This window comes from Podarcis liolepis (genome assembly GCF_965112155.1).
Source record: "Podarcis liolepis genome assembly, chromosome: 10".
Lineage (NCBI taxonomy): Eukaryota > Metazoa > Chordata > Lepidosauria > Squamata > Lacertidae > Podarcis > Podarcis liolepis.
In genome coordinates, this window is record NC_139562.1 from 19,749,931 (window position 1) to 19,772,155 (window position 22,225).

At 44.9% G+C, this 22,225-nt stretch overlaps 1 protein-coding gene and 1 long non-coding RNA gene across 9 annotated transcripts in view; one reads left to right on the forward strand and one right to left on the reverse strand.

Annotated features, from left to right (window-relative positions):
- The window catches only part of IQSEC3 (IQ motif and Sec7 domain ArfGEF 3), a 142,936-nt gene extending 128,464 nt beyond the window's left edge, over positions 1-14,472 (reverse strand). For 5 of the 7 annotated variants that reach the window (XM_083461890.1, XM_083461895.1, XM_083461892.1 and 2 more), the window contains exon 1: positions 13,715-14,472. In XM_083461890.1, coding sequence (XP_083318016.1) covers positions 13,715-14,280 — 566 coding nt within the window. In that variant the 5' untranslated portion in view covers positions 14,281-14,472. The remainder of the gene's footprint in view (positions 1-13,714) is intronic. The other 2 variants (XM_083461891.1, XM_083461898.1) reach the window with 1 other exon arrangement.
- A 467-nt stretch (positions 14,473-14,939) lies between these two features.
- On the forward strand, positions 14,940-16,127 carry LOC310687255. 2 transcript variants are annotated; one of them, XR_014516338.1, is made up of 2 exons: positions 14,940-14,997; positions 15,691-16,127. It is a non-coding gene; the product is annotated as an uncharacterized lncRNA (long non-coding RNA). The 2 variants fall into 2 exon arrangements; XR_014516339.1 differs by lacking the exon at positions 14,940-14,997 and adding an exon at positions 15,025-15,203.
- The last annotated feature ends 6,098 nt before the right edge of the window (positions 16,128-22,225 follow it).

Below are 22,225 nucleotides of genomic sequence, written 5' to 3' on the forward strand. Positions count from 1 at the left end.
GGAAGAGACCACAAGGGCCATCGAGTCCAACCCCCTGCCAAGCAGGAAACACCATCAGAGCACTCCTGACATATGGTTGTCAAGCCTCTGCTTAAAGACCTCCAAAGTAGGAGACTCCATCACACTCCTTGGCAGCAAATTCCACTGTCGAACAGCTCTTACTGTCAGGAGGTTCTTCCTAATGTTTAGGTGGAATCTTCTTTCTTGTAGTTTGGATCCATTACTCCGTGTCCGCTTCTCTGGAGCAGCAGAAAACAACCTTTCTCCCTCCTCTATGTGACATCCTTTTATATATTTGAACATGGCTATCATATCACCCCTTAACCTCCTCTTCTCCAGGCTAAACATGCCCAGCTCCCTTAGCCGTTCCTCATAAGGCATCGTTTCCAGGCCTTTGACCATTTTGGTTGCCCTCCTCTGGACACGTTCCAGTTTGTCAGTGTCCTTCTTGAATTGTGGTGCCCAGAACTGGACACAGTACTCCAGGTGAGGTCTGACCAGAGCAGAATACAGAATGGCTTAAAAGGGCGTAGGGGAAGGTAAAAAAATTACAAGGTAGGCTTGTCGAAGCAGCATAAAAGCTTTTAGAAGGTGTCAAAAACCATGCAATGAAGGCTCCTGCGTAATACAAACAGGCAGTAAATTCCAGAGAACAGGTGCTGCCACACTAAAAGATTGATGTCTCACAAGTGCAGAACAAACATTATGGGTCACTAGTACATGCAGACTAAAGATGTATTTGTTCACAAATGTCTCCTGCAATCCCAGCAGCTGGTGTTATTTATATTGGGTTCTTAAGGATATACAGTATTCTTAGTCTTTTACTGTATTGATGGTATTTTTATTGCTGTTCACTCCCATGGAAGGAAGGGTGATGTAAACATGAAATCAGCAACAGGAGCAACAAAGAGTGACCCCCTCAGGTCACTGCCAACAAGATGGGTCAGTATTGCCTGCACAGTGTAGTAAGGGGGACAGTGGTCTACAGGAGAGACAACCGAAGGGTTAAATGGCTGTGCCGCTTCAGCCTCTGGATGGCCGATCACTTTTTTAAAAAAATGTTCCTTTATGATTTCCTAAAACCTTTCTGATTCTATACGGAGGAGCATTCAGAAGAAATATCCCTCCACCTGCAGCCTGAATTGACAACAGTCCATTCTACCACGTCTGGATTTTATCAAGTCCAAGCATGACCTCAGCTGGCAGAAATGTGTTTCATATTACTCAAAATAGGGTCCTGGTGTACTTTAATCGACTGGTTCCAAGAGTCAGACTAGCAGATCTAGAATGCTCTATTGCTCCTTTCTTTTTTTTAAGATATTTATTAAAGTTTTTAAAATATAACAATGAAAATGAAAAATAAAAAGAAACAAAATACAAATTAAAAACAATTAAAAAACAAATAATTTTCCATAACATATCTTCCATACGCTTATTTCCCCGGACCTCCTCATACCTCCCTTCTTTGTATTCCACTTAAATTTGGTAATTCAGCAAATCCTTACCATTAAGCTTTTACCCATTTGTAAACCTTTTTTTTTCATATCTCCTAAGCATTACAGCAGGAAACCCCTTAGTTTCTTTCTTAGAATGCTTCTAACATTCATCAATTTTACAATATTTCTGTAAATAGTCCTTAAATTTCTTCCAGTCTTCTTTCACCAACTCTTCTCCCTGGTCTCGGATTCTGCCATAGAATTCTCTATTGCTCCTAGCACCCTATCGTGTTGACAGCATTAGTAAAGCCCTTATTTCTGCAGCATTCTTAAGCAGTGTCGCATCTTGTATGGTTATCAGTTCTCCACACTAGGATCCAGTCTCTTTGGCTGGGTTCCTTTGCCAAAGCCTTCACTTCTCAGCTTGAATTTCACAGGGATCTGTCCTTAGCCAAGGGCTCTTTGTCCCTCTGCCTGGCATGTCTCACTGCATCCATGCCACTGTCCACCCATTTTGCTTTGCCAGGCTCTTTATGTTGCACAAACCTGATTATTCCATTCATGCCATGCAATTTTCCTTGCTCTCTAAGCAACGGTAAGTTAAAATGACTGCTGTATATTTATTTATGTATTACATGCACATGACCCTCAAGGAGCCCAAAGCAGCACACGTACCTTATCCTCACAAGTGCCTTGTGACACAGGTGAGCCTGAAGGAATAGGACTGGCTCAAGGTCACCCAGTGAGTTTCTTGGCTGAGTGGGGATTTCAGCCCAGTCTGAGTCTGACACAATAACCCAGATACAATTCCCATCATCCCTGACCATTGGCTACACTGTCTGGGGCTGAAGGGAGTTAGAGCCTAACAGCCTCTGGAAGGCCCAGGTTCCCTAGCCCTGCCTTAACCACGGCATAAAATTGCTTGCCCATATGAACAACTGACTCAGGTGATTTAATAAATAGGGCAGTTCACAATGATCACAATGCCATCCTGAATTGGAACCAACCCAGTTAACTCAGTCAAGGAGTTCTATAGAATGGGGTTCTATTGTACCCTGGACTTATAAATAGGCAGCATGCATCCATTACCCACATGTAGTACAAGTTCTGCAGACTCCTATTTGCAATAAATGTTTTGAAATAACTATTAATATCTCTTAAATGACAGAACGTCTATTAAAAGGCAGAATTCAAAACAGTTCCTTTGGTGAAGGACTTTAATTTGCTGCTCGAAATTTCCAGCTGCAATTTTTGATCATGAATATGCTTGCATATTTGCTTAATATTTCCCAAATATTTGACACACCATGACATTTGACTTGAATATTCAATGAATGAATGACAATTACTATTTGGCAGTTGATATGTAATGTGTATTTGACACCATTTAATGGCTGACACCCATTTATATTTTCCATGCAATTGTTTTAGCATCTGATGGATGACATGCAATGGTATTAGTCAGGTGACTAATTTGATGCCTGCTAAAGCTATCAAGAGATGGCAGTGACTTGAGTTTCACATTTTGAGGTTAGAAGTTTGTATTTAAAATCCAAATTCTGAAGTCTGAATTTCACTTTCAAGAGATGAGTGGCAAAACTGGAAATGTTGGTGAATTTTGAGCATTTGCAAATATTTGTTTCACTTTTTATAGTCTTCTTTACATATTGAAGAATTGATGTGGGATCTGTTTTTCCATGGTTTCATCTGAGGGCCTTCTGATGGTACCCTCATTGCAAGAAGTGAGGTTAAAGGGAACCAGGCAGAGGGCCTTCCCAGTAGTGGTGCCTGCCCTGTGCAATGACCTCCCAAGGAAATAAACATCTATCTGACTTTTAGAAGACATATGAATGCAGCCCTGTACAGAATTTTTTAATGTTTGAGGTTCTTTGTCTATTAATATTTTGTTGGAAGCCACCCAGAGTAGCTGGGGCAACCCAGTCAGATGGGTGACATATAAATAATAAAATTATTATTATTATTATTATTATTATTATTATTATTATTATTATTATTATCCCACTGCAGTGCTGTCTTGTTCAAAGGTCCACCACACAGTGTGGATGAAATCTCAAAGGGCCTTGACTCACCTGCCTGAGATCAGGAGTAATAACTGGGCCTGCACCATTAAACCTGTTAGTAGTGGAGTGTCCTTTAATCATTACAGCAAAAGTTGTGGATATTTGGCTTGTACATCACTGCTGTAACACCTCCATTTCTTGATGCATATACATGTTCAATACATTTTAAACTACAGATGAGCCAAATATTTTCTTCTTTCTAACCCCTTAGGAAAAGGCAACTTTTGCAGAATTTTTGTGTGGTACCTGCCATTCCCTTCCCTCACAACATCCCATCATAATGCAAGTATTGGAGTACTGCTGGGAATACAAAACAGTGCCTAAGCCGTCAACACATCTGCTCAACTTTCAGTGGCAAAAGTGGGCGGAACTACCATTCGGAGAAGAAGAAGAAACCTGTGATACCACCATCTCCCCTCAAGAAACAGCCTGCAATTATTTTTTCTTCTCCCTACAGAAATTCAGTAAAATGGTTCCCACCCCACAATTTCTCTGCCCACAAATAGGGTGAACATTATTCAAGAGGACATTGGGACACAACTCTGTTTCAAACAGGCTGATGGCTTAGTTGCTGTCCATGGTACTGAATCTGTTCTGTGTCAACTCTTCTGTCCTGAACTCTAAATCTCTTTTAACACCATGTTGCTGGTTGAGCCTGGGCATTCAGCTGGAAGGATACTGTTTCAATTTTTTGGGAGGCATGACAGAATCACAGAGGAGGTGCATCAGCACTGCAAACAAATCCAGAATGCAGATAAATATGTGCACTTCATAACTTTAGTTGCTGCCATAATTTTCAGGGTGACATCCTTGGGTGATGACAGAAGATAAAGCCTCAAAGCATCATGGCTGAATCTGAGAACAAGACATTGGCATGGAAGACAGTCAGTCCTGCGTTTCTTATTCCAGCTGTGTTCAACCCTTGCCCCTCTTTAAATCCAATCACTCAAGATTCTGAGAATGCAGGATCATTACTCAATTATATTCATTTTACTGGGGCAATGAACAAATATAGCTAGAATTATTTTAACACGAGTAATGGCTCATAATATTTACTCTAATTTTAGTGCTAAAGTAAGTAGCTGTTTGGGGTTGTGTAACGACTTTATCGCAGAGAAAATCCATTATATAAAGAACTAATGCATAGCCTGCTTTCCCCCCCAAATGGAGAACAGCACCTCCTGCAAATGCAATTTCTGTTTGAAACTTACATAATTGTGTTTATTGAACTAAAGAAAAAAAAGAACATAATGGCCTCAACTCTTAGCAAAACAAAACCAAAAAAACCTACCCCCAAATGGTTCTCATATTTATCTTTTTGTTCACATCTTGTGAACAGACCTACGTAAGACCTACGTAGGATGCAATGTAACCCAGTGCTGGAGGGCAAACTGCATGTTACACACATAATGCGCGTAATGAAAATCCCAACTATTTTAAAAAATAAGAAACAGCATTGGAAGGCAACAATTAATCCTTGCCCCACTAGGCATTTTCTGCATTCCTTTGCACGAAGACGCACAGGAAGGGAGGGGGAGAGAGAGGGAGGGAGAGGGGGTTCCATATCTGTGTCTATAAAAGTAATTATACACCTAGAGCCCAAGTGAGAAATTGTTGGGGTGGTTTTGAGCAGAAAGATGGGTGACAAAGAAAGGGTGAAGTTCTAATGCTTGGGAAAGTATGGTTGGACACATAGAGTAGCTGAGCTTGGTTTGTTGTCTTCTCCCTTCACAAAGAATACCTATGGGGAACAGAAATGAAGGCAAATACAGCAGAGTTCAAGGGTGGTGCATCCCTAAGAAACTGGGGGACGGGGACGGGGACCGAGCACTAGATTGGGTTTATACTATGACTAATCACTTCTGTTGCACGAACCCATCTTTGATTCATCAGAATCAGGTTTTGTTCCTGGCAACGCAAAATTTATTCAGCTACAAGGAGGATGCAAGTGTTTGAAGATCACAGACTTCTTGATGAGGCAAGAAAAAAGTTCTCAGCTATTTCATGTTTCTTGTCCTTGAGGGCCAACATGGCAACCATGCTTTAAGCCATAGATCTACTGAAATCTAGCGAGAAAGTTAGTTTAGACATCTATGGGCCTTGTAAGTTGAAGTGAATTACAGTAGGATTTATTTCCAAATCAACGAGCAGGGGATTCAACTAAAAGTTAGGGCTGCAAGTTTATGTACCCTTACATGGAAGTAATGCTTACTTAACTTCTGAGTTACTTCTGGGTAAACATGTACAGGATAGCACACATTATCCAATCCCTAAGCTCTCAGGGCATGGTGTTAAGAAGAGGTAGCAACCCTGTGGACCTCCAGATTTTGTTGGACTCGAACTCCCATCAACCCCAGGCAGTGTGGTCAGTGGTGATGGAAACTGCAGTCCCACAATGTTTGGAGGACCACAGGTTAGCTACCCTTCAACTTAAGGCAGCTGATGAAGTTACTTTACTTAAGCTAAGCAGGCTTTTCTAACAGAAAGCCAACATGCTCAATTCTCAAAGGATTGGTTTGTGCCCCCTTAGACATATATATTCTCTGTACTTTCACAAAACATTAGGATTCCCCAAATATGCCAATACCTTGCTCCACACTGACCACAGCTTGACTCCATTTCTGCCAGAATTTGCCACATGAGTTCATTATTGGAAGGCTTCCCTCCCCCCCCCCTCCTAAAAACCCCCACTCTACTTCACATTTCAGACCACACATTATTATTCAAAAACACCCATAGCTGATTATTATGATGTAACAACAACAAACATTGCACACTGGCACTCTCTATTCGTAATTGCCTTGAATATATTTAAGAGCAAGCCTTTGAACCATGCTGCGATCTTGACTCCCTTTCTCTCCTATGCGCACACACTGAAAATTCTACCCTCTACCCCAAAACCCTGACTTGAAGTTACCAAACCTTAGTTGTGCCACATCCTCACATCTGCATTATAACAATAACACTGACTTTCGCTATAAGGGTGGTATACACACACACTCAACAGCTGTATAAATGCTCTTTATTACTATTGTGTTCTTGTCCTGCCTGTGTATGACTTGACCAGTTGGCCATTGTGGGACAGAGGATGCTGGACAAGAAAAGCTAACCCAGTAGCCAGGCTCGCCTGACATTCTTATTTACACTGGTCCTTTTGCCTGCAACACTGACCTCTTTGATGCAAGCAAGGTGGCACAATCTGTGTCACTCAAGTGGCCCAGCAGTCAGTATTCTGCATCGTCAATAATTTGGGCTTGATGACAGTTACTTTAAATAATTCAGACTAACAATGTTTATTCGTGTTGAGCATGAAGCCATGAAACACTTTCATGTCTGCTTTTTACAGGTCAGCGACAAAAAAAGCCCCCAAACATTGTGAGTTATTGGATTCTAATTCCTGCCTCCCCCCCCCTGCCACACACAAATGGTTCAGACTCACAACCAAGTTGTCTGTGTGCCCAGGAATGCCTGTTTTGGGCTTCTGATTATGCAAGTGAGCCCCCCAAGAGAATTCTGTCAAGATAGGAAGGCAGCAGGATGTGAGACCATCTAGGTTAAGGTGTGTAATTCTTCCCTTGCTGTAATTCAATCATAAAAAGGGTCTTGAGGGAACAGCAAAAATGGGGATGGTTGCCTAGTGTTCTGAAAAATGGTGCGGGGGCAGAAATTATGCTCCATGCATCTGGGAGTAATTTGAAGCTGAGTCTTACAACAGGAAATTGTCTGATCAAGGTAGCTTTCTTGCCTGCTTCTGTCGGATACTAATCTGACATGCTTTTCTGGGGGTAGGAGAGGGGGAGACACCAAACATTCCAGAACAGATTACCTTATTTTTAATTTAATTTTATTTTTTGCATTTGGGTGAGGGAAATGGTTGGCCTCTAAAGATTTAAGAGCAGCACTCATGCAAGAGGTTCTTAGACAGAAAAGAGGAATGAAATGGAGCAACCAGCCTCATTCCCGCAGTAAAATCAACACATGCACCCCCCCCTCCCATCTATTCCTCCACCTCTCGTTCTGCAGGAAAGATCCGCATTAGGCCTCAACCACTTTTTATGCATAGCAGCAATTAACAGTTCTCTGCATAAGTGATCTCTTTCTTGCCAGATAAATAATACTCACTGTTATTAGAACTATAGTGTACAGTTTTGTGTATTTGAATGTGTGTTTTGGTGGCTTTTGCCTACAATTCCTTTTAAGGAACATTTACAAGGGAAAAGCATTGTGAACACAGCACCACCAATCCACACAATGCTTCACAGCACAACATAAATGAAACAAATCCTACCACCTATAAGGCATTTAAAATCTGCATCTCTATGAATGGAGGAAGAGATGGCAGAAAGAAGAAAGGGTAACAGGGGATGAATGCACAGAAAAATGCAGTTAGGCTTTCTTTCAGCTAGCGGATGGGGATTCGGGGGTTAAAGGCTTAGTGGAAGAACATAGGAAGCTGTCTTGTACTGAGTCAGGACACTGGTCTGTCCAGCTCAGTCCAGTCTACACTGACACCTTCCAGGATTTCAGACGGGTTTCTCACAGCCCTACCAAGAGATGCCAGGGATTGAACCTACAACATTCTGCATACAAAGCAGATGTTCTAGCAATGAACTATAGTCCTTCCTGGAGGTAAATAGTACCCACTCTAAGTATATATGACTCTACTTTTATCCTGTCTTGTCCGAAGCTCTGGTTCAACCCTGACATCTCCAGTGCTCGGATAGCAGGTGATAAGAAAGCCATTTCTCCATCAGAGACCCTAGAGAACCATGCTAATTAGAGGGAAAAGCGAAACTGGGCTAGATGGGCAAGTAGCTAGCTTCCCGAGTTTCCTCTCTCAGCTGTTGCCCTCAGGCTGGGGACACAAAGTACACCTTCTCAAGATTCATGAACACTTTACATTTTACCTTTTGCTTGCTCTATCAAGATGGAACTTTTGTATTTAGAAGCCTGCGGCTCTCCAGATGTTGCTGGACTACAACTCCCATCATTCCTGACCATGGCTCGAGCTGATTGCAGTTACTGCTCAGCAACGCCTGGAGATCCATAGGTTCCCTATCTCTGATTTAGCTCATGGGTAACTACAAGCGTCTAACTCAAGTGTTTTCCAAACTTGGGTCTCCAGAAGTTTTTGGACCACTACTCCCATCATCCCTAGCTAGCAAGTACAATGGGAAATGTAGTCCAAAAATAGCTGGGGACCCAAGTTTGGGAAACACTGCTCTAAGTGAGCTAAGTGAGAACCTGCTGGGGAGAACTTTAAACCATCTCCAGTATAACAGATGCAAATTTTGCTATTTAGAGTTACTGGAGTAGGGAACACATAGAATTATAGGAAAGAAGATGAGCCGATGTCACAAAACTCAGAATGTGAGTAGGCATCCTGAGCCACAAACATGGATACACAAATGGCGTGGGTTCAACATGAATGAAAGAATCCTTATCCCCATTAGGTAACCTCACTCACAAAGTAACATCAGCAAGGTTGAGAAAAAGACCTAACTGGTAGTTCCAGTTACAGTGGTACCTCAGGTTACATGCACTTCAGGTTACAGACTCCGCTAACCCAGAAATAGTGCTTCAGGTTAAGAACTTTGCTTCAGGATGAGAACAGAAATCGTGCTCCAGCGGCGCAGCAGCAGCAGGAGGCCCCATTAGCTAAAGTGGTGCCTCAGGTTAAGAACAGTTTCAGGTTAAGAACGGACCTCCGGAATGAATTAAGTACTTAACCCGAGGTACCACTGTATCTTGAATTACCTCCTTGGGGAACCTCATCAGTTCCAGTCCTTATTTCTCTTTAAAAATTAATCCTACAGAGTAGCGAAGGTGTTCCTGTATTCTTGTTCGAACATGCCTTGCTATTACACCCAAAAGTCCGAGATTTTTAGCTGGCTCTTTATTTCTGCTTGTGATGCTCTTTCATTACAGTTCCAATACTGTTTTTATAAAATGATTATACTTTTATACTTATACATATAAGTATAAAAAGTACATTGAGTTCAAGAAAGACAGGACACTTTTAAAATCAGAATTTAAGCTAGTTTCATTTCACAGAAGCCTCCGGATAGCACCCTGATCCTAAGACTCACCAGTAGTGCATCAAGTGCTTAGGATGAGGAATGCCTAGAGCTACACCAGAGTAAGTTCACAAAATATAGCATTGTACTGGCAATGCAACACACTGGTGCCACAGACCAGCAGACAGAGCCGAGTTTGACAAGCTGTCATCCTCAGAATAGGACTTATTTGAAAGCAAATGCCACTGAAATCAATGGGACTTACTGATAACCAAGTATGAGCAAGACAGAGATGGAGAACTATTCAAAAAGTAACTTTGTTTAAGTGCTTTGTGGAATATAGTTCTTTGTGGTGAAGTTCTCCTTCACCATTTTACCTGTCTATTTTGTTACTCTGCTATCCAATCTTTCCTCCAATGCATACGTGGTGTTCTTAGATGGTCACCCATCCAAAAACTAGCCACATCAAGATATAACTAGTTTCATCAACGTGGTGGCCTCATGTGCCTTCAGAGCACACCCTGAGACCAGGATGGAAGCCAATAGGCCCTTTACATATCTATCTAGAATGACGGGGGGGTGGGGACTGCAGCACAGCTCCTCCTCATACACCTCCAGTACCTGTAAAAGGAAAACCATTGCCTCCAGGTGACTGTAGACCTACCATGCCAACACTGTTGGCACAGGAAGTTACAGCATCAAACCAGTTAACTATGTGACTGCTTCACTTCCAAGGTCATAAGAACAGGAGGGGACATGATGAAACTACACAATGCCAGCACCACACCAGGAAGTGTGCAAGGGCACGCAGGAAAACTCCCCAGTGGATCATCCCCTAAGTAAAAGCCACCCCAAAGTGCTCTCTTCACAATATGCATTCCCAACCATGATACATGAGAACTTAAAAAAGGTAAAGGACCCCTAACAGTTAAGTCCAGTTGCAAACGACTCTGGGGTTGCGACGCTCATCTTGCTTTACTGGCTAAGGGAGCCAGTGTTTGTCCGCAGACAGCTTTTCCGGGTCATGTGGCCAGCATGACTAAGCCGCTTCTGGCAAAACCAGAGCAGCGCATGGAAACGCCGTTTACCTTCCCACCAGAGCAGTACCTGTTTATCTACTTGCACTTTGATGTGCTTCCGAACTGCTAGGTTGGCAGGAGCAGGGACCGGGCAACGGGTGCTCACCCTGTTGCTGGGATTCGACCGATTGGCAAGCCCTAGGCTCAGTGATTTAGACCACAGCGCCACCCGCATCCCTTTTATGACATCTTTAGCTGAAGATAATAGAAGGACTAAGCACGGGAAGTTAGTGGCACAGCAGATGTGTTCAATCTGGATTTCATGAAGTCCAGAGCAACCCCCTTTCCATTCTGTGCTTTGCACAGTGAGCTCTTCTAACGCATGACTACAGTGTTTTCAGAGCAGACTGGTTCCCAAATGATATCACAGTAATGATATCATAATAAAACAAGGCCTTCGAGTGGTCCTTGAAGATGAGAGGGCATACATATACATGCAGCAGAATGAGCTGTCTGCAGTTTTGTTTCCAAAACATAATGCATTTGCAAGGCACTACAATATCATTATTCAGCCCTTTCAGGTGATGTGGGGAGGGAATCAGTTCAAGCCTCTTCTACCCATACATGATAGTTACATATTAAGGAATCTCATGTGTGTACTGCTTAGAGAGTGGCCATTTTCTACCCCGATTATCATTCCAGTCAAGCAACTGGAGTCCCGGATCAGACAAAAGAAGCAGTTCCAAAAGCAGCTACTACAGCATTTAGGGTTCAAATTACGACTGTGAAAATACTAGAATATTATAGACAAAGGGTGGTAGAGATAGCTTTGCTCATGTGTGGTTTTGAACATAGGGTACTTTCAATAACACATATTTCCTGTCACCACCACCTCCCCACCTAAAATTTACTGCATAAAAAGACCCTGATATTGCCTTGTAGGCACTTGGGGAATATTCAACACAGTAGTCAAAAGCAGTAAAAGATATTTCAAGAGGAAGTTCTTGTTATGTATAAGGGGTGTTTAAGACAAATCTCCCAAACATGTTGCACTTTGCATCTTTACTCAAACTTTTTCTCTGGCTAAGCTATAGAATAAAACAGAAGGCTATCTTAATTACAGTGATCAGAGAGGGCACCGGGGGTTGCTCTGCTGTCTCCTTTCAACAATGAGTGTCAGAGTCCTGAAGACCTGGGCATTTGGCTAAGAACTAACCAGGTATAGTCCCATCCCCTTCTTCCCTCTTTGCAATAAATAAGATTCGTATCCCAGGAAAGAGCTATTCAGAACCATGCATTGAAACCGACTCATCATTCTGCTTAGTGACGTATGTGAGAAATTAGGAGGAGATGAAAGGGAAATCTTGTCAATACTACATTTGTAACACTGGCTTCACTGCATAAAACCCACTAGGTTTTGGGTTTTTTAAATAGATTTCTGAAATTCCTCTCTAACACAATCGTTTTTACACTGATATAGTAGCGCCGTTTGAATTGCATTTCAATACGTGGAATTTGCAGCATAAGAGACCTTGCAGCTTCATTTGGAAGGAATATGGGCCCGATCCTGCAATTTATTTACCCCCTGGCAAAACACATACCTGCAAAACACATACTACTGTTAGTCAATAAACAAGATGTTGACTTTTTGATTACAAGCTGCTCATAGCAAAGGGATAGCTATAGTTTGGAGAAATATTCATTTTGCACATCGAGGAAAAGATGACTAGCATTATGTGTTCTTTTCTCTGACCAGCCTCATTCAGCGAGAAATGGGCCACCTCTCCAAACAATGAAAGATTTCACAGTTCTGCTGCTAGTCCCATATTTACAGAAAACATCCTATATACAAATGAAGATCAGAAAAGATTCCCCACTTACAACAAATAGGAGAGGGTGGAAGGAAGCAAGAAATCCACTCCTGAAACTATAAATGAAATGTTGTTCATGGGCCTCAGTGCCATTAAAGTCAAAGGTCAAGGCTGGAATTTAAAAACGCAACTTTACTTCTACATCCCTGAAGTACCTGCAAGTGAATTTTTATTCTTGTCTCTCCCCTGTACCATAGCAGCTCTGGCTTCTATCATCCACATGTATGCAAAGAGGTTAATGGAATCTGTCGACTGAAAAGACCTTGGAGAGAAAGGTGAGATATCTCTAAGCTAGATGCATTTGCAAAGGTACTAGGCAATTACAATTCAGTTTATGCATAACCCAGGAAAAAAACATAATTCTTCTGTACCACTTTAGAACCTTCATTGCAGCAAAATTTGAGCTCTTGAATAACACATATGCATATATAAGATGCACACACGAGCACACAGTCACACTGTACACAAACACACAACCAGGCTTTCTTTGCTGATAAAGAAAACCCCATAAAACAATTCTTTGCCACTTCAGAATCTGAGAGTCACCCAAACACACTATATAAACCCACAGGTAAAAGAAATCTGAATCACAAATATATGAAGGGTTTGTGTCAATAGGAAAAGGTATCTGCAATGTTTCCCTACTGCATCTTTAATGAAAGGGGAAATCCTAGTTGTGTAATAGGAGCTATTACAGTTTGGAAATTTTTGTTCTGTAAAGCAGCTGCACTGCCCAAACAATTGAGCAAAATCTGACACCAGCCTATGCCTTCCTAGGAAATCATTCTTTCCTGCTTTGGCTATCGCAAACATATTTACAACCGGCAGAAAACAACCAAGGCATGCTTTGCAACAAAAAGGGGGGAGGGGGAGAGTGGCTTGTGTTTTCAAAAATGTAAACTTCTTCTGACGATGTATCATCACACATAGCAGAAAGGAAGCTCGGAAGCACGGAACTGAACGCCTCTTGCCTAGGCAGCATTTCGTTTCTCTGGCATCCTATGGAAATTGGAAATACACCGGGGAAGGGATTTCCCCACCCGCCCACTCCGTCAGATTGCAGCGGCAGTATGCGGGGCAGGATCCTTGCTCCTAGGACCATCTTCCTGCCGTCTTTTGAACCGGATTGCACACCGATGGAGACGGCAGCGTTAAGATGGGTGTATGAAGGCTCCAAATAAATGAATTTCTCATCTTTGGGGCGGCGGGGGGGGAGCTGGCTCTTGGCGACCCAGAGCCCCCTCTTTCCTCCTCGCCTCCCTCCCCCTTCCCCTCCCCTTCCTGACTTACTCTGGTCTCCTGCTCAAGACGCCTTTGGCGATGGCCGGGGGTGGTTTGTGCTGGAGCAGGACCGCGCAACAGCTCTTCTCCCTGCCGTCCTTCTCGGGGTGGTGGTGGTGGTGGAGCGGAGGGTGCTGGTGGGGGGCGGGCGTCCGGCTGCCGCTGGGGCTGGCCTGAGCTTGCTTGCTGCTGCTGCTGCTAGGAGGCTGCGGAGGCGCCGGGAGCTGTTGCGGGTGCTGAAGCTGCTCCTGCCGAGGCTGCTCCGGCGGTGGCGGCGGCGGCAGCGGCGGCGAAGGCTGCTGCTGCTGCTGCTGGCCCTGGGGAGGACCCGGTGGGCAAGCCGGCGGCGGAGCGGGGAGCCTGGGCTGCTGCTGCTGCTGCTGCGTGGGCTCTTCGGGCAGCGCGTGCTGCTGGCGGAGGCTGCGGTTCTCGGTGCTGAGCTCGTCCAGGCGCCTCTCCAGCTCGTCGATGCGCTGGCGCTGCGTGTGGATGAGGCTCTGCTGGTTCTGCACGATGGCGGTGAGCTCCTTCAGGTAGAGCACGGCGCGCACCGGGTTCTCCAGCAGGCTCTCCATGCCCCGCGGCGGGCCCCGGCGCCTCGCCTTCCGCCTGACAGGGGACTCCGGCCGAGGGGAGACGAGCAGCAGCAGCAGGAGGAGGAGGAGGAGGAGGATGCCGCCTCCGCGCCCGCGCGCCTTCTCCTAGCTCCCTCGCTCGCGTGGACACACGCGCACACGCAGCCCAGAGCCTACACACGCAGCAAGGGCGGCGGGCGGCAGCCTCGCGGCCTCCGCGTCACGCGCAAGCGGGGCGGGCCCAGGGCGGAGACGCGCCGCCCACCCGCTCGGGCGGGAAGGAGACCAGGAGGCCGGGGCGCTTCCCCCGGGGAGAGGCGGGCGAGGGGGCGAAGTTGGCGGCGAGCGTGAGGGGAGCAGGGCTGGAGAGAGGCTGGTGGGGAGGAGCGCGTGACGAGACTTTCTGGAACAGGCCTGCCCTCCTCGCCCCTCCCGCCCCGCGTAGCCCGGTGAAGGGGGGCGAGGGAGAGAAATTGGGGTGGAGGAGGGCAGCGGGGGGGGGCAGGCAAGAGAGGCGGCGGGAGAACGAGCGAGCGAGCGGGGGGGGGCAGGACGGAGGGGAGGCGCGGGACGGAAGGGGGGAAAGGGGAGCGGAGTCACGAAAGCAAAAGGAGAGGGTCCGGGAGCGTGAGGGAGAAAGGGGGCCCTTTAGAGCGGGAGGAAGGAAGGAAGGCGGACGACGTGCGGGGAAGCAAGGATGTGGGAGAAGGAAGCGAGGTAGGAAAATAAAGGGCTGTGTGGAAAAGGAGGGGGCACAGGGCAAGTGGCCTCGTGCGCACTTCGAAGCCCACTCTTCCCCTCGGGGGATTCTGGCCATTGTAGTTTGCCCCTCAATGAAGTACCGTTCCTAACAACCCTTCAACCAACCACAGGGCCCAGAATTCTTTGAGGAGGGGAAAATGTGCTTCAAATGTGCTTCAAAGGTATAGCCTGCGTGCAGCCTATACCTTTTCACTGTATACTGTGGCTGCCTTCCACCCCATTTATCCGCCCCCCCTCTGCACTCCCATCAACACCAGAAGACCTGTTCAACGTGCCCCTTGGTGCGGACAGAAGGAGTTGGCCATTTCTCTTGTGGGCTGGGCATCGTGCGCCCCCTCGGGAGGCCTGCCTAGACCCATCCTTGAGCAGATTCCACTCCCTGACCGAAACGTGGCAATTTGGGGAGCTTTCGACAGAAACGGTTAGCTAGTTGTGGGCTGCTGTGTATTCTTATTCTGCAGCTTTCAGCAGCCAATTGCTGCTGTGTTATTTGCTTATCTTTTTTACTTTTCGTTTTGCATGATGGGTGGGTTGGTGCTTCTTGTTTAGATTCCTTTTGGAGGGGAAAGCAGGACGCCATATATATCATATTTCTTAAATATCGGCACTTAGTCAATAGCATGAAAGATTCTTCATTTTCTTTTCTAGAGAAACTGCTGTGTACCACCTCTGCCCAGATTTACTCTGCTTCCCTCGCTCTCCTGTTTCCCTCACTGCCTTTCTTGCAAATGCCATGGAACAGTTCCGACTTCCAGCCCCGTGAGCAAGAGGAGCTGTTACATCATAGAAACCCCACAGCCATCCGATGCGGCAGGCCTGGGTTGCCTTCATTTTTCCTGATCGTAGGAACTAATTTTCTAGATTTTGCCCTTAATATTCCAGGCCAGCATTTTATACAAAATGTGCAGAATAATTCTGGCATGCTTTTGACTGGCATTCTCAATAACGCTCTGGCATCCACTTCCTCTCCTAATATGGAGCAGCTGGAAGAAAAGAACATAAATCCCTATGAAACAAAAGTATATTTATTAGTAACAGAAATATTGCATCCCCCTCCTTCCCTTAAAGTTCTGCGTGAAAGTCTCCTTTACTGGTGTATTTTAATCTCCTATGCTTATTGGTATCATTCCCCAGTTTGCCTGTTTCTCCATTTTCTGCTTAATTTCTTAAGGATAAACATTATAGCTCAAACCAAAGTGAGAGTTGCACTTCTCCTTCTTCTGCTTCTACGTCTGGCTTGGAACCTTTACCTGCAGTCTCAGAAGAGTGTGATATTGTCCTGGTTATTCAGCCAAGCAGGGAAAAGAATTTTGCATATGCTCAGAAGAATGGAACCTCTTGTTGTGCCACTGTATACCAGCTTTTGGGACGCAGGTGGCACTGTGGGTTAAACCACAGAGCCTAGGGCTTGCCGATCAGAAGGTCGGCGGATCAAATCCCCATGACGGGATGAGCTCCTGTTGCTCGGTCCCTGCTCCTGCCAACCTAGCAGTTCGAAAGCACGTCAAAGTGCAAGTAGATAAATAGGTACCGCTCCAGCTGGAAGGTAAACGGCGTTTCTGTGTGCTGCTGTGGTTCACCAGAAGCGGCTTAGTCATGCTGGCCACATGACCTGGAAGCTGTACGCCGGCTCCCTCGGCCAATAAAGCGAGATGAGTGCCGCAACCCCAGAGTCGGTCATGACTGGACCTAATGGTCAGGGGCCCCTTTACCTTTTTATACCAGCTTTTGGGGAACAATTCATGTCCTGCTTGCGTAGCTTGTTAGAGGCATCTAGTTAGCCACTGTGAGAAGCCAAACTAGATCAGGGATGGGGAATTTTTTTCAAGGGCCTCATGCCATTATAAGGAACCACATGCCAGTGGTAGGTGAGGCCAGAGACACAAAATGTGGGGAGTGATTCTAACCTTTGTACAGTAGGCTACATTCCAGCCATGCAAGAGCCAGGGGTTTCTACACCTATACACACACACCTGCTTGGAATCAGAATTGTAGAGTTAGAAGAGGTCCTGAGGGTCATCTAGTCCAACCCCCTGCTATGCAGGAGTCTCAATTAAAGCATACATGACAGGTGGGCATCCAGCCTCTGCCTAAAAACCTCCAATGAAGGAGAAGAAGTTCTCCACCCACCCTCCATTCAAGCAAGCAAGAGGATTATTTCAGTTTTTAGGACACATTCCAGGGAGGCAAAAGCACATGGGGGGGCACAGAACAGAGCTGGTGAAGGGTGTGGCCTGGAGAGACTTTTGAGGGCCAGAAAGGCCCCCAAGCCTAAGGTCCTCCAGTTCTGGACTGGATGGACCCTTGAGCTAATCCAGCAGGGCTCTTCCTATGCTTGCCACTCGCTGTTGGGCATTTTGTATGTAGAAGGAGGGCCTGATAAATTTCAGGGCCCCTGTTTTGTAAGCCACTTTGAGTTTCCTTTTGTTAAAAAAAAAGGGTGGTGACTTATAGATTCAGTAAATAATAGGGGGTGCAATGTATCTGCATACTCTGCGAAACAGAAACACATTGCAGGTCGCAGGCCATTCAGAGCCAAAATGAATTGCTAGAGTTGAGCCGGCAACAGAGGCCAATGTCCAAGGAGGCCATTCAACATTAGGATGAAGAACAGGTGAAAGAGAACAAGAGCCAAAGGTAAGAACAAAGTAAGAGATAGTGTAGGTAGTTTAAAAGGGCTGCTTCAACCATGAGCGTCATGAACTATCTGGTTGGCAGACTCCAGTCCTGTTCTCAATGGATTCTCACCTGTTGTCCCAGCTCTTGATGAAACTCTATTCTTCCAGTTGCATGCTGGATGGCAGCCAAGGCTCCTGGAGAAAACCTGAGCTGTAGTGTCCCGGGTGCAAATGCTGTAACTTGAATGTTGACACAGAACATTTCTACTTCATATTTTGATGATATTTCTGTGTTCTATTGTCATAGAACATGTGAAAGTTTGAATTGGCTCAATTCCCACTGAAAATTGTCAGGAAGATTTGGACTAATGTATATATTGATAAGTGGCATGCCACCATCATAGTGTTTCTCACAGGAATTTAAATTAGTGGGTTGGATTATCTGAGAGTGAGAGATAAGGGGTGAGATTATTCACCCTTGGCAAAGATGGACTCAGGCTGTATAAGTGGGAGGGGAGTGATATTTCATAGTCATGATTCGTACGATTTAACAAGTTTCAATTAAAGCTAGCTGTACTTTTCTCTTTCTGTTAATTTTGGACAAATCTGTTAATGCTGTGGATTTATAGCCAGTTGCTTCACATTCAATTCCACATAGCGCTAAGACAAATCATGGCTATGCATGAGCCATGTAGGTACTCAGAGGGAAAATAATGACTGCTTCTCTCCTCTCCCAGTCCTGCTACTTCTGTGCTAAGCTGTTGTTCGGCTTAGTTCACTCCAAAGCTGGCATAGGCGAACTCAGCCCTCCAGATGTTTCAGGACTACAGTTCCCATCATCCCTGACCGCTAGTCCTGTTAGCTAGGCATTGTGGGAGTTGTGGTTCTGGGCTGGGTTTGCTTATGCCTGCTCCACAGTGTGAGCCATAGACCAGGTTTGTTCGTGGTTTATCATTTGCAGTTTGCCTGGTGGTAGAGATAAGCCACAAGCGCGGAGTCACACATAATGCTAAGTCAAACCATGGTTTAGTTCTAGGTAGCATAGCAGCAGTAGAACCAAGGGAGGAGTGAAGTGGCCATAATTTTTGCTCCATGCACTCTTTAGTGTTTAGGCATGGTTTGGTTTATTATTACATGCCAACCAAGCCATTCGGTTGATAAATACTTATTCATTAATTCACATGATCAGAAAGAAGGGGGTGTCTTTAAGAATGCAAAATTCTATACAGTGATGGGGGCAGGGGATACAGTTGGCTATAAATTGTCTTTCAAAGTAACCAGTGATGAGTTAATGCACTCCAGGAAAAATATGCTCTCCTAGAACATGGCAACACTACATGACAAGTTGTTGTTGGGGCAGGAAGTGTACAAATAATTTGGGGGAGGGGGAGTTTCCTACTCCATCATAATGTTGGGTGAAGGATGTTTTGTATACTGCAGCAACAGGAGAGGGGGTGGGTTGCAACTCTGCAACCATAGGGTGCTTTTAGACAGGGGTTTAGTATTGTTAATGGACTTTTCAGGTATTGCAATTTATGGGATCCCCCCCCCCGCCGCCCCTGGGAAGGGCCAATCTGGATTAAATGGGGAGGGAAATAACAGACTCATTTTGATGTCAACCATGCCATATGGATGCTGCAAAAATCAAATAAAATGCATGCATGAAGATCACCAATTCCACAATAAATACCTGTCTGGAAACACCCACAAAGAAACACGGCACCCCCTGCAGGGTTTATGCCAGTGGGTGCCAGGAGACCCAGTTTCAGCATATAGGGCAGGCTTTGCTGCAGCAGAACCCCAACTTTGCTTTCCCCATGGGATTAAATAGTAACCATTCACATCTATGGGAGAAATAAAGAGAGACCCCAGTGACCTCAACCATTGAGAATCAAGCCTAGTCCTACCTGCACAGCACCTTGTGTTGGTTCCAACCTGTGTTCTGTTTCTTGCCCACACTGCACCGTGGAGGAATTATTGGAAGCTGGCTTCTATATCTACAGGTTTCTTATGTTTCTTTTGCAATTTCCCAGAAGACTGAGCATTAAGTATGATCAATAAGCCCACAGTGTGTTTCTGTTTGGGGTTTCCCCCCTCCTTTCCTTTAAAGCAAAATGAAAAATGTTGTCTTCCATCGAAACTGGCTATCATCCAATTTATCTCATTAATGTGAGGGAGGCAGCTTATGAATGGCACAGCTCAAGCAGATGTGTAGACAAGACCAAATAGAAAACTCTTACAAGCTACCATTCAGGCAGCTTCAGGAAGGTTGCTCCTTATCCCTAGAGATGTTCCAAGGCATGACAGGAGTTCCTACACAAAAGTACGTTGGTGTCAGAATTTGCACAGGCAGAGCTCTGTTCATCAACGTTCTGTTGCTGACACCATCATCCTGAGCAGGCAGAATATCAGGCAACAGCTGGAGCACAGGGGGAGAGATGACAGACAAGCAACGGCCAGTTTTTACTCTGCATTTGTGCTTGTGTGTGTGCACGCGTGAGTGTGTACATATAGGAAAAAACAGTTTAATAAGAGCACAGCAGCCAGCATTATAGGAAGCAAAGCTGCTTAGCTGGATTGAAGCATCTTAGGTGATAAACCTACATCTGGGTTGTACCACTTTAGCAAGGCCATTAAATGGCCCTCCGTCCAAAAATACCCCTCCACCCTGAAAACTAGATATCCATGAGAAGGGCTCTAGCTTACTTGTTCCCCAATATGTTAGCTTACTACATGGAGCGAGTTGTTTTGTATACTGAATTTAAGATTCAGTTGCGAGAACTACCCCCACCCAGCCCTGGCTGTCTGAAGTGGTTTAGCCCAGACACAGGTTTAGCACCTTAGTGAGAAATAGGCTTGAGAAGCAGTAAGAATTACCTAATGCAGGACTTGGAGCAAGGGATATGAACTGGTTTTGCAGATGGTTTGCGGGAGCTCAGTCCACATTGAATGGAAAAATGCCTGGAGTAGAGTTGGGCCAATGGGAAAGAGGAAAGAGTAGAATGCCTGAGACAGGAACTGCAGGGCTTTGTTCTGAAGAGCCCTCCTGGATCAGACCAAAATCTAGATCTTGTTGGCCAACCAGATGCCTCCATGAAGCCTCTGAGCAGGACACAAAGACAATAGCCCTCTTCCACTCTTGGTCCCCAGCAGCTGGTACCCCTTCACATTTACTGACTTTGAACATGAAGATTGCATAAAGCCATCGTGACTAGTAGCCAGTGATAGTCCTCAATAAATTTGCTGGCCCACTCTTGATGCTGTCACCCCCACCCCAGTCTTGTGGCAGCTTTCATTCCTGTATTTCATCCATGTTATTAATTTACATGTTAAGAAGTCACAGTGTGGGTCCAGGATTTGGGGAGTGTTCAGCAGTTTATTCCCAAGACATAAGCAATCAGAAAGACCTCTGGGGTTATATAAGTCTGACTCCCATCCTGCTGTTGCAATTATTCTATGAAAAACTGCTTGCTGTTTGCTATAGGTCAGCTCCCTTAACCTACACTTCTCACTGCCATCAGTGTGTTTTTTCAGAATTCACACACACACACACACACACACATACACACATACCAAGAAATACATCTATATATCTATTTGGTTAAGACTGTGTGCCACAGTGCCATCTAGTGATCTATGCCATGGCAACGAATAAAAACGATGGCTTCATTCTTCCTCCATTCCCAAGTACTGTGACCAGCCTAGTGTTACAGCTGAGAGATCCAGAGTCACACAGGGTGACCAGGTCTAAGGTGGTAGGGCTCCTGAGTCATTAACAGTAATGCAGAAAAGGGAATGTCAACAGATGCAGCTCCTTTTTTTAGCCTTGCATGCCAATATTAAACAGTGGTACACTAATTGCAGTTGTACCTTGGAAGTCCATTCAACTTCCAAAATGTTCAGAAACCAAAGCGCATCTTCCGATTGGCTGCAGGAAGCTCCTGTAGCCATCAGAAGCTGCTGGAGCCCCATTGGACGTACAGGTTCCTTTTTTTAAAAAAAATCATCTTTATTGAATCAAAACACAAATATATATACATACACAAAGGCAAAAAAGAAAAGCTCAGGACAAGAAAAGAAAAAGGACACAGGGACAAAAACATACAAAACAAGAATTTGCATTATTATACAGTCGTTCATTGAATTTCTAAATAAAAGACTTCCAATTCTTCTCATTGTACTTGTATTATTGTTTACGTTTAGTGCACAGCCTTCTATTACTCTAATTTGTTTTCAGGTACTCCAATAAATTAGCATTTGCACATTGTATTTTACAAGGATCAGTTTAATTCCGCAAGGAGATTGTTTGGACAAAACGTTTTTAGGTAATCTTTGAATATTTTCCATTCTTCGCCGCACCGCCGGAGCACAGTTTCTGTTCTCATCCTGAAGCAAAGTTCTTAACCTGAGGTACTATTTCTGGGTTAGTGGAGTCTGTAACCTGAAGCGTATGTAACCTGAAGCGTATGTAACCTGAGGTACCACTGTAGATATTCTTTCCAAGATCTTGTGTCCATCTCACCATTACAACTTTAACTTGCTCTTCTTTCACTTCCCATTCTAAT